The 12,994-nt window shown below is 40.8% G+C and overlaps 1 protein-coding gene across 1 annotated transcript; it reads left to right on the top strand.

Moving 5' to 3' along the window:
* The first annotated feature begins 4,260 nt into the window (after positions 1–4,260).
* LOC134656770 (cell cycle control protein 50A-like) lies at positions 4,261–12,533 on the top strand. The gene is made up of 8 exons (XM_063512295.1): positions 4,261–4,413; positions 4,493–4,626; positions 6,019–6,227; positions 8,894–9,042; positions 10,402–10,521; positions 11,121–11,206; positions 11,762–11,897; positions 12,349–12,533. The coding sequence occupies exons 1-8, from the start codon at positions 4,362–4,364 to the stop codon at positions 12,516–12,518; spliced, it is 1,056 nt and encodes a 351-aa protein (XP_063368365.1). The 5' UTR covers positions 4,261–4,361; the 3' UTR covers positions 12,519–12,533.
* Positions 12,534–12,994: the final 461 nt, after the last annotated feature.

The raw sequence follows: 12,994 nt of genomic DNA, 5'->3' as shown, positions 1-12,994 counted from the left end.
AAAAAACATTTTAATTAATGATAAGACGGGTAAATTCTATATCTGGTTTAATTTATTGCCCGTATTAGACTTACACACTGTATATTAGTCCACCAGACATGGCGGTCGGCCGCTAGTATGGCGGTCGGCCGCTGCCTCTTGCGGCCTCTGGTAGATTGAGGGCTACTTGTACTACGTGATCGTTTTCCCGTCGTTTAACGTGGCCATACCAACGAAGGCGGTTTTCAGTAAGTTTGTCTGCGATTGGTGCAACCTTGAAGCTACCGCGTACATATTCATTACGGATTTTGTCTAGCCGGGTTACACCTCCCGCCCACCTGAGCATCTTCATCTCGTTGGTATGTACCTTTTGCTCATGAATTTTCTTTGTTGTCCAGCATTCAGATCCATAAAGTAGCGCGGGACGGACTGCCGTTTTATAAACTTGTCCCTTTGTTTTTATTGGGATACGTGGGTCGCACAATACACCTGTAAGCGATCGCCATTTTTGCCATGCGACGTTTATTCTGTGTGCCACGTCAGCATCGACATTTGCATCGGGTGTAAGTATGAGCCTAGGTACTTAAATCTTTCTACAGATGGGACAGGCGCGTCTCCAATACAGATGGATTCCGGTATGTTAGTTCTGCTGAAAGGACATTTCAGGTATTCCGTCTTACTCCTACTAACTAACCCTCAGGCCGTGCTTTTCAAGTGCTCGTGTCCACATGTCCAGAAGTTCCTGCAGGTTTGTCGCGGTGTCATGGGCGAGTCCGACTCGGACTTGGCCGCTTTTTTTCACTGTTTTGTGATTGGTCCCAATAGGTAACATTTTTAGTACCATCTTTTCACACTTTTACAGCCAGGATCACGACCCCAAAATCATCCAAGTTGGGTTGAGCGATGAGACGTACAGTCACGCCATTTAGGGTTTTAGCTAAATTGGACATTCCATAGCGTAAGTACGGAAGAACCAATTTAGCTAGGACCCTAAATGGCGTAACAATCCCGTGTGGTGTAACAATCAGTGGCGGCGCGTCCATAAAAGCCGATTCCCACCGGCTTGCCTGTTTTTGGACGTTTGAGCAGAGTTGTAAAGGAAAAATGTAAGCCAAGTTAGCCCCGGCTTGCCTATGGATATGTTTGACGCGCCGCCACTGCTGTATATGAAGATGACTGTGACGTTGCGGAGTAAACCTTTGAAGTATTTACTAGTATTTAGTCACATAATACATTAAGCTTGATTGTATACCTACCTTATACTTTGATTTAATCAAATCACGTGGCCAGATATAGACTGCACTTTAGGTAAGTAAGTATTTCTTTTTTATTTTTCTATTTATATTTGTAAATGTTACATTTAAGGTCCACTTGCTTCTAAGAGGGAGAGGGAAACAACAATACAGTATGTTTCTTTTTGTTGTCGACTTTTGCAAATAACTTCTGTTTGCAAAATTATTTTATGTATCGTTTGTTCTAATTAAAATAATATTAACGTTAGAGAAATCCTGAGAAGTTAATCTACGTGGGATTTCAGGGTTTGTCCAATGTCTAAGGTCACCCTGTATAGGTACTATCTACTTTATGTCTATCGTTCTCACCAGTGTCATGAAAAAGGCTTATCTAATAACCCTTGAAAATGCTTCAGTCGAAAGTGTCTCGAGATCAGGGTGCGTAGCCAAGATGACCATCGTTCGCTCCGGGGCGAAAGATACGGGAGCTTCTCTCTATCACTCCATATTATTGCGACAGAGACATTGGCGTTTCGTTCGCTACGGAGCGTAAGCAATTGGCATCTTGGCTAAGCACCCTGCGGTTTTTTTATAACTGCTTACTATGTGTTTGGCATAAAATCTATTTGAACAAAAACACCGACTGATGTAAAACGTAATTCCTAAAGTAGGGTTTGCGTGTCCTTAAATGGAAACGCTATAGTACTTCTGTATTTTATTACCTAACTAGCTTTTGCCCGCGACTTCGTCTGCGTGGAGTTAGTAATTTGGATAGCTTATTTTTACCCTATCTGCTTTTTAACGATTCCCCATACAAACTTCCACCCCCCTTTTCACCCCCTTAAAGGAAGATTTTTGGGATAAAAACTACCCTATGTCCTTCCCCGGGACTCAAACTATCTCCATACCAAATTTCAACTAAATCGGTTCAGCGGTTTAAGCGTGAAGAGGTAACAGACAGACAGACAGACACACTTTCGCATTTATAATATTAGTATGGATTGTGTTATTCTGACCAAACTACCTCACATGTATTAACGTACAAACCGAAAAACATACAGGTTATTCAAAAATAGATACCTAATATACTCACTAAGACCACATACTTGTTTATAGTGCGACATAAAATAAGTAGTAGAAATTAAATTAAATTTTCACGATTTTTACTCATTATTAAATTGTACAAGAAGACTTGAGTCTTCTCCAAGATCACGGTGACAACGCCGTTCTCGAAACGTCGGAGGTAAATCTTAAAACTTCGATACCTACGCGATTAAGTCCCGTTGTACAATTTAATAATCTGTAGTTATTTGTTTTACAAGGGGGCAAAGTTGTTTACCCCGATACCCGAGCAAGCGAAAGATTCCAAAATTGAACCACGAGCGTAGCGAGTATGATATGAATATGAATAGAATCCGCCTGATGCCAACTCATCACCGACTTTGATGTGACAAAGTGTAATGGTGCCATTATAAATTCCATATTTAAGTTTATAATGATACATACCTACACATACACATACCTGCAAAGCTCTGTATGGCTCTGTCCTTGCAAAGTCTGTGTAGAGTTGGTTTGGAGGCTTGGTCCAACTCTATCTCCTAGTTTGTAAAATTGAATTGTAACTACTGTTTTTATTTTGATTAACCTAATTTATATCAATATATTTTTTTAAATAAACAACATGATACCAAATACTTTTTTATTTAATACTTGAAGTAAAATTGCGAAATAAAAATGAAAAATGTTTATTGTATAGGTAGGTGGGCGTTTAATAAGGTTAGAGTATTAAATTTTTAGGTACTGAAGGCCTACCGCGAACCACGTTCGACGTGTTGCCTCCCTGTCACACTTACGAAATTACAAGTGCGACAGAGATGCAATGCAACACGTCGTACGTGGTTCGCGGTAGCCCCTCATCACTGCCCGGTGGGTTGGTGCAAACTTACCCTTGTAAATATAGCTGGTCAAGCAGATCTTGTCAGTAGAAAAAGGCGGCATTGAAAAATATAGGCGCGAAGGGATATCGTCCCATAGAGAATTTGAATTTCGCGCCTTTTTTTACTGACAACATTTGTTTGACCAGCTATAGTTTAATTAATTCCGATCCCTTAACGAAAAGATTGAGGCAAAAACTGTTATCCTCATAGCTATTAGTTTACCAACTCGAAATCAATACATATTATAAAATAAAATCCCCTGCCGCGTGTCAGTATGTTCGCGATAAACTCAAAAACTACTGAACGGATTTTCATGCCGTTTTCACCTAAATAGAGCGGTGTATAATTTGTAAAGGCTTTGTTTAAGTTGGTTGAACTACCCGTGCGAAGCCGGGGCGGGTCGCTAGTAAGTTTATAAACGGCATTAATTGCTCCTTGCCTCATGGTTTTAGATCAACCAAACGAGAAATAGTATAAAGGTTTTGATTCATATCATATATACGGTTTCCGTAAAATTATTTTCACCACACCAGCTGGGAAAGGCTTACTTTGCACTTTAAAAACTGATAGCAAAGTTGCATTTTATTCACATGTGAGGCAAAGTAATCACATGCAAATATTGAGTTGTTTTCTTATGTTTGCTGGTAGAATTTACTTTTAAATGATGATTTTGGATGATAAATATTTAATAACATTCATTTGGATTTGATTTGGTTTGATATTTTACATTTAATATTTGCTTTGGGTTGGTGTGGTGAAAAATTTTGTGTTCACTTGGGGGCAAATTTTGTTTAACCCTCGTGCTTTGAAACCCTCGCAACGCTCAAGATTCCATTTTTCGAACCACTCGCTACGCTCGTGGTTCAATATTAGCACTAGCGGTTAATCAACAACTTTGCCCCCTTGTAAAACAAATAACTATTTAGATCTACTACTATAATTATGTCTGGCGAAGAGAGCCATCTATAAAATAGCCTTCCTTATTTATCGAAAATCGCACGTCTTGTTTGTAGAGCCCAAAACGTGACCGTGACACTGGTATCCTCGACAAATCCCTGGCAACATTAATGTGACGTTTTGCATGCCGTCAGACGTTCATCTGTCATTCCGAGTTTTCCTTCACTTATGCTAGCCTATGCTATAAGCTTAATTTCTGGCATTTATCTATTGTAAAATCAGACATATATTATAAAATAATAAACAAGTGTTAATTATGGCTTCTAGTGAGACATCGGATCAAAATGTGAAGTCTCGGCGGCCCGCAGGTGAGTTGTAGACACACCTAAACCTTTCGTGTCTTATCGATTATTAGTTTTAAAGACTTCTGACTACGCTATCTTACAGAATCTGCATTTAAGCAGCAGCGACTGCCTGCTTGGCAGCCCATACTTACTGCCGGAACTGTTCTACCAACGTTTTTCGTGATTGGGATTGCATTTATTCCAGTTGGGATTGGGCTCCTATACTTCTCAGATGAGGTAAGTGTCACAAATAGTATGTTTATAGTAGTGTTTATATGTCCTTGAAAGGGGCTCGATTACGAAAGCCATTCCTAAATTAACGTAAATAAATACATGCATTGCAGATTTATACAAATTAAGTATGCAAATTGTTTTCATGGTCACATATCTGACATTTAAATTGTACTGGAGCCATTAATCGAATTCTTGCTAATATGAAGTTTCAGTGTCAATTTTTCAATGATGTAAAGTATTAGTAGCATACATAAAGTATTAGTAAAAATTGTATGTAAAAAATTGTTTAAATAACTAATTATTTAATAAGCAGGCAGACAGTTATGTTATGACGACTAATATTGCCTGTATATCCAGTAACCATTAAGGAAGTTCTGTAGTAGTTATAAGTGTTTTTTTGTTTCTTAGCAATAAATAAAAAAAAGTTATCATTAGCAAGTAGTAGTGATATTGTACTGAAATAATGTATAAATAAATAAATTATATTACGGGACAATCTTATACAAATCAATCTAGCGAATCTAGCCCCACCATAAGCTCAATAAGGCTTGCTTTGTGGGTACTAGACAATTATAAATATCAATATGTATAATAGAAAGATATAGATAAATCATTACATAGTATAAAACAGAGTTGCTTCCCGCTGTCTGTCTGTCCCAGGTATGCTTAGATCTTTAAAACTATGCAACGGATTTAGATGCGGATTTTTTTAAATAGATAGACTGATTCAAGTACGTACTTACGTACTAAGTTCGCTAGTACTTAAGTACATAGAGAACATCCATAAGTCCGGAAGAAATTTTGTGGTGAACATTTATTTGAATTGTAATTAAACGTCATTGAATAAATAAAGCAATAAATAAATAAAAAGAACATTAACATTATCATTAAATTAATCCCAGTAAGGGTATCTATTTGTGTGTTTATTACAAATATCTGTTCCCGAGTTATGGATCTTATCTATGTATTTATCTATTCTATATAAGTACATATGTATATGGTCGCCTAGTACCCATAGTACAGGCTTTGCTTAGTTTTGGGCTAGGTTGATCAGTGCTGAAACTATCAATATAATGTGTACTTTTTAAACCAATTTGGTTATAATATTTTTGGTGCCTCAGTAAACGTACTTTTGCCACCACCACGAGTGTGCCGCGACAGTACCTCGCTCGCGATTTAGTTTACCCGTCTTTTTCCATCTATATAAATTTTAAAAGAGATGGATGGCCTATCTAACGTGCAAGATCCTGTCGTGACGTACTTGTGCTAAGGAGGGTGATGTGATTTTTAAAAATAACAAGCCATATAATATCTATTTTCATTCTAGCTGACGTAAATGACCCTGTAACCTTTTAAAATTGTTTGTCTAAAAATACCTATGGAATTTTTTTTCAGGTCAAAGAGCATGTAATAGACTACACATATTGCATTAGAGAAGGTGATGAAAGCAACACAACATGCGCCACCTATATACAAAACAAGACTATGTCAGAATGCACATGTTCAATCTCCTTCAATCTCACTGAGGACTTCAAGGGAGACGTCTATTTCTACTATGGGCTTAGCAACTATTACCAGAACCATCGTCGATATGTTAAATCAAGGTGAACATTTGGAATATTAAGTTGAAGGTTGAAATATTTACATATTGCCTAATAAGTATTAAGGTGACATGATAACAGTTTCCAGCTCTTCAAGGACACCATTTGAAATCGAACATTGTATTTTTTTTCTCTCAACTTATTATTTAACACATCTGTCAAATCAAAGTATTTCTTTATTCAGGCACAGAATAACTAATAGTACTACCGTACAGAAAATTCACTCCTTCACAAAAGTCAGATTTAGGTATAAAATTACACCTATATCGCCGCCTGCAAGCAAAATTTAAACTTAAAACCGCGCACGAACCGTGAATCTCCTTTGCGCGCCGCAGTTTTATGACCGAGCTGTGAGTGTCGGGCACGGGGTTATCACTTGACAAGTTTTTATACCTAGTCTATATTCGGTAGACTAAAATTACATTTCATAGTATGAACATCAAGTGTCATTTCATGATTTCATACTATGAAATGTCATTTTAGTCTACCGAATAAAAAAATAGACTTTATACCCACTGATTTATTATTTTTAAGATAAATATGTAGGAATTACAAACGTTGATTATGTAAACATACATTTTTTATCCGGAGATAGTATGTCTGATTCTCACGGAAGTAAGTTTCGAAGCCATTGTGTATTTTCAATTTTGCGCGAGCGCCACGTGACACGACTATCGTGCACGCCGAGCGGCAGCCCACTACCATACGCCTGTCCGATGGGCGCGCCGGCCAAATGTACCTAAACTGCGGAGTGACACCCCCCTGATTCAGGTACTTAGAGTTATATTGAATCAAAAATATGGCATTCATCAAATTTATTAATTTTTATACTATTTTTATACTGTTTTTATTGGTATTTAACTCTAACAAAATTTTGGTGGTAACTACTGGGAATAATTTTTCCCAGTAGTTACCAGTGGTGAAAGGTGGGAAAAAAATTCCCAGTAGTTACCACTGGTAACCACTTGGTGGTAACTAGTGGGAATAACCCGAAAATACTAAGGACACTTTTTTCTCTTATACGGATCAAAACAGCTTGTGATTCAGAGCTGATATAAAATTTGCCAATGTAACGTGATTATGAAAATATTCCAAATTAAAAACAGTGGTGTGGACTACTTCAAATAAAATATAAATATACGGATGTCACAGGCAGACATACATATGTGAAACTTATAATTCCACTCTTTCTTCATCAGCCCGGGGGCACAGAATAAATAATAGTAATAGGTACAGAAGATTAACTCGTCTGTTACGATTACGACAGATATTATCGCTAGGTGGCGCAAGCGCCACGCGCGGCCTATGGCTAGCCACCGGACGGATGTTAGTAGGTACTTGTTGCGACGCGACGAAATCGCGGAGTGAGCCACGCCTGCCGGGGGTTCAAAATCAAGGCAGAAGTTCATAGTTAGTTGTTGGGCTGTTGAATCCCACAGTTTAAGATTGTATTTTTTTAATACTACGGCGGTGGTAAACAAGCATACGGTCCGCCTGATGGTAAGCAGTCCCGTTGCTTATGGACGACTGCAAATCCAGAGGTGTTACATGCGCGTTGCCAACCTTAACACTCTACACCCTCGTTAAGCTCTGGCAACCTTACTCACCGGCAGGAACACTACACTATGAGTAGGGTCAGGCGTGGCTCACTCCGCGATTTCGTCGCGTCGCTACAAGTACGTGCGGCCCGCACCAATTTTGGTGTTTAGCCATAGTAGTTGCCGCGTACCGCTACAGAACTGACGCCTGCTCGCGCTTGCGCCACCTAGCGGTCATATCAGTCGTAATAGACGCGTTTTGTTAGAGAGTGAATCTTGTTAGAGAGTATAGCCGTATAGGTACTATTTATTCTGTGGTAGGGTCTAGTGCAGTCTAGTGTTATTTGGCTATGACTGTGTTATATTATAATGTTACAGAGGGTCTCTATTGTTTCCCAAATAGTTTTAAGCCATAATGTATTGTTTGCCCGAATTTTCGTTAGTCATAATTCATTTGGTTCAGAAACGCGTCACTTTTCAGGATTGCCATAAAACAAACCTAACCTATCTATAGGATAGCCTAACGAAAATACTGAAATGTTAACGGTTTCAGTTTTATGACTAATGTTAATACTTAGGGCATACTGAAAGTTCCTGGACTGGCCACTTAGAAAAAGTAAGTCGTCTCATATATCAGAATCCAGAAACTTTCAGTATGGCCCACGTATGACAAACAATACATAATGACTTAAAACTTTATGGGAAACAACGGCACAGTACACTAAGAACAGTAGTGAATCTAAGGCCGCTCGGCAAGTTATTTACCTACTCTTGCGTTGGCGCTTAGGGTTGTCACTTTTATTTTTAGTTAAATATTATTTGCGTATTATGAGTAGCACAAGGTTTCTATTTATATAATATAATGAAATGTTCTATCAATTCATAAATGAGGTATAAATTAAGGCCGGTAAGAGCAGGCAAATGCGAGCGTATTCGAATGCGCACGATCACAATCGCGGTACGGCCCACACTGCCGCCACCGTATTCCCCCGTATTTTATGCGAATGTGTGCGTGACAGCGCGTGCGTACACGGCGCCCGGCGCGCACGCACACATTCAAGCCGGCAGCGGCACATTTCTATGAAGATTCACTACTGTTCTTGTACTGTGACAACGGGCACCCTGTTGCAGAGACGACAACCAGCTGCTGGGGCGGCTGTCGCTGACGCCATCTTCGGACTGCGAGCCCTTCGCCTACGTCACCCAGGACCCGAACACGCCCAACGCCAGGAAGATACCCGTGGCGCCCTGCGGAGCTATTGCCAACTCCTTGTTCAACGGTAACTATTATAAGTATAACATTTTATATTAAATTGATTAAAAAAAAAAAACTCATCTGCATAATCGAGTAAGATATCTTAATTTCTTTAACGCATAGTTCAACAGAATAGATAATACCTACGTAAAGTGTCATTCAATAGAACTTGCTAACTATGTAAACAAAAGTTACTAGTAAATTGACATTCAGTGTCAATTTCAGTATGGCGGTTTGTTTACATAGTTAGCAAGTTCTATTGAATGGCACTTTAGGTAAAGAATTCCCACTATCTATTTGTCAAGCTAAACCATAGATGGTAGGATTATAATAGATGTGGTATACGCGTGCGTCTGTTAGGGGCAAAACATACGCAATGCGAAGCTATGATTGGTCGAATTTATTCGTTGCCCACCATAATCCATACTAACTTACGGTGGGGAATAAAAAAAAGTGAGACTGTGACAAGGACAAACAATAATAGCGCTTTCGCTGCTACTCCTACTGAAAGATACATAAGACTATCCGTTCAGTCATTTCCCCCCACCCCTCATGCCTGATCCAGTTTGAACTAAACCGATGTTTGGCAGCGAAGTGTCACGTTGTCCTCCCCTAATGCATGGCGCCTATGACCAGTTCTCTTTCGCACTCACTATACTGTGCCTTTAATGACCATTGACTGATTTCACTGAGAGTACTTAATTATAAGGATCGTGTACAGCTCGGCTTGCGTGTGACCAGAATAACCCTGTTAATCACGCTAGACTCGCTTGGGCTCTTCCGTGTCATTCACATTCACACGCGAACCGTGAAGAACGAAATTTGCGAACGATTATGTACATTTTCAGCTAGGTACAATCAAAGAGAATTCAGTCACTACAATCGTGGCTTTTCAAGCCGTGCCGGTTTTTCGCGTAAATTCACAGATATTCATGCGACCGGCACATGATATTGCTATGTTCTAGGAATTTGTTAAGGGTTCGTGGGTATATTTTACGTTTAATTTGCGTTTAGGTACAGTCAGCAGCAGAAGTTGCTGAAGGTGTTCAAAATGTTCTTGACGCGACTTTATTGTTAAGCGAATAAGGCCGTGTCAAGGTAATTTTGAACACCTCGCCCCCTTAGCAACTTCTGCTGCTAAATGTATGTCTGACTAGATAAATTGTTTATAAAATATTTGTTTAATTTAGTTAGTCCCCAATCCGCATTGGGCTAGCGTGGGGACTATAGCCCAAGCCCTCTCGCGCATGAGAGGAGGCCTGTGCCCAGCAGTGGGACGTATATAGGCTCACATTATTATTTATTTTTCTCTTTATTTATTTATCATCTTATTATTTTATTATTATAGTTAGTAAAAAGATAATTTTGGTTATATTTTGTCCAGACACGCTGACGGTGTGGTCGGAAGAGCTGGGCCGCACCGTGCCCGTGAGCCGCACCGGCATCGCGTGGGACTCCGACAAGACCATCAAGTTCCGCAACCCCTCCGGAGACCTCAAGACTGGTCAGATATTCTTCTCAACATTTTAATTTATACAATTTTCTTTTTATTGCGGGAGCGCGCTCTTTTTATGTTTTTACGCAAATTCTTTACGATCACTGGCGAAAGTCAAGTTAAAAACAGTGATCAAGCTCTCAATTGAGATATCAAGAATCGACATTTTCTGTCAACCAAAGATTAATGGCGTTATTACAGGCCTGAATGAGCTATGAATCGTTTGTTTTTATCTGTCATTTTGACTTATGTGTTTGTAAGAAAGGGAGAAAATATATTTAAATAATTCTAGCTCGTAAGGTTTTATAAATAAGGGGGTTAATCTCTAAAATTCGCTTAATAGATTTGAGATTAACTCTACGATAGCCCTAGGCGACTAGAAAAGCGAATGATACGCAAATGCGACTGTTTGTTCAGTGGCGTAGCGTGAACTAATCTAGCCGTGGGCGAAATTGCATCTGCGAGGCCCTTTTCTTTCACTGTGCCCGAAGGGGCCTCGCGCGAGGCTCCCATAGGGGCTCGAGGCCGTGGGCGACGGCCAACTTCGCCCACGCCTAGCTACGCCATTGTGTTTGTTTATTTATACTAATCAATAATTATATTTGCAGCGTTTGCCAACTTCAGCAAGCCGGCTAACTGGGCCAAGAACATCTGGGAGCTGGATTTGGAAGACGACAATAACAACGGTTTCCAGGTGCGTATTTCGCGACGAAACGAGCATACATCGACATCCGATCAGCCTTAACCCATAAGGCATAAGGGTTACAGGAGTTATGCAAAAGTGAACCCAATCACTTTGGAATAAAGTTTAAAATCAGGTGGGAAATATATAACCTCTACCTTATAAAGGTAAGCCTTATATTAACCTCGCATTGTATTAAGTTGCATGTAAGTATGAAACAGTTTTTTTTGTGAGTTTTTCGCGTTGGTCCCGTAAAAAATTATTTATGTTATATATGTTTACGTCGTAAAATGTGGCTAAGGGTTGTAAAAACACCTGTATACATTGAACCTAACGCTTTGATAGCCTGTACAATCTCTATTTTATCGCAGATGTACCAGATTTCGATAGCTAGTAGAAATATTCATCATGTAGTTTTAAGATTGTATATGTATACTGTTTTCAGTGAGTCCTGCCGAGGTCTTTCTTAACCAATTGATATGAACATATGAATGTAGTTTTCCAACAGCTGTATAAATAATCTGGTTATAGTGAACTGTGAGACTGAAGTATTAAGGTCGTTTTCAGAACGAGGACTTAATCGTGTGGATGCGCACGGCGGCGCTGCCCACGTTCCGCAAGCTGTACCGGCGCGTCAAGCACGACGAGCAGGGCTTCGCCACCGGCCTCGTCAAGGGACTCTATACTCTCAAAGTCGAATATAGTGAGTTTCAACCTTATTACATAGGCTTAAGGTCTTAATTCCGCAAGCTGTACCGGCGCGTCAAGCACGACGAGCAGGGCTTCGCCACAGGCCTCGTCAAGGGGCTCTATACTCTCAAAGTCGACTACAGTGAGTATCAACCTTATTGCATAGGCTTAAGGTCTTAATTCCGCAAGCTGTACCGGCGCGTCAAGCACGACGAGCAGGGCTTCGCCACCGGCCTCGTCAAGGGGCTCTATACTCTCAAAGTCGAATACAGTCGAGTATCAACCTTATTACATGGGCTTAAGGTCTTAAATCCGCAAGCGGTAATCTGTTCGTCAGCCTTAAGTCAAAGGAATGTAAACTTGCTGCAGCTTGTAAAAGGCGTCCGGTGCGGCGCTGTTTATTGTAACTACTGTATCAAATGTTATCGACCCTACCTTGTAACACATAAAGTCGTTTCTCGCAGAATACCCGGTGATCGAGTTCGACGGGACGAAGTCGTTCGTAATCTCGACCACGTCACTACTCGGCGGCAAGAACCCGTTCCTGGGCGTGGCCTACATCGTGGTGGGCACGCTGTGCCTGCTGCTGGGCATCGTGCTGCTCGTCATACACGTGCGGTGCTCCAAGAGGTAACCACTGACCAAAAGTGAACCTTACGTCTTTGAGATAGGGTATAATGCTGCTCGGCGGCGAGAACCCGTTCCTGGGCGTGGCCTACATCGTGGTGGGCACGCTGTGCCTGCTGCTGGGCATCGTGCTGCTCGTCATACACGTGCGGTGCTCCAAGAGGTAACCACTGACCAAAAGTGAACCTTACGTCTTTGAGATAGGGTATAATGCTGCTCGGCGGCGAGAACCCGTTCCTGGGCGTGGCCTACATCGTGGTGGGCACGCTGTGCCTGCTGCTGGGCATCGTGCTGCTCGTCATACACGTGCGGTGCTCCAAGAGGTAACCACTGACCAATAGTGCACCTTACGTCTTTGAGATAGGGTTTAATGCTGCTCGGCGGTGAGAACCCGTTCCGGGGCGTGGCCTACATCGTGGTGGGCACGCTGTGCCTGCTGCTGGGCATCGTGCTGCTCGTCATACACGTGCGGTGCTCCAAGAG

Source organism: Cydia amplana, chromosome 19 (genome assembly GCF_948474715.1).
Source record: "Cydia amplana chromosome 19, ilCydAmpl1.1, whole genome shotgun sequence".
In the NCBI taxonomy this organism is placed as follows: Eukaryota; Metazoa; Arthropoda; class Insecta; order Lepidoptera; family Tortricidae; genus Cydia; species Cydia amplana.
Note: the sequence above shows the minus strand (reverse complement) of the source record. Positions and strands in the feature narration are given on the sequence as shown.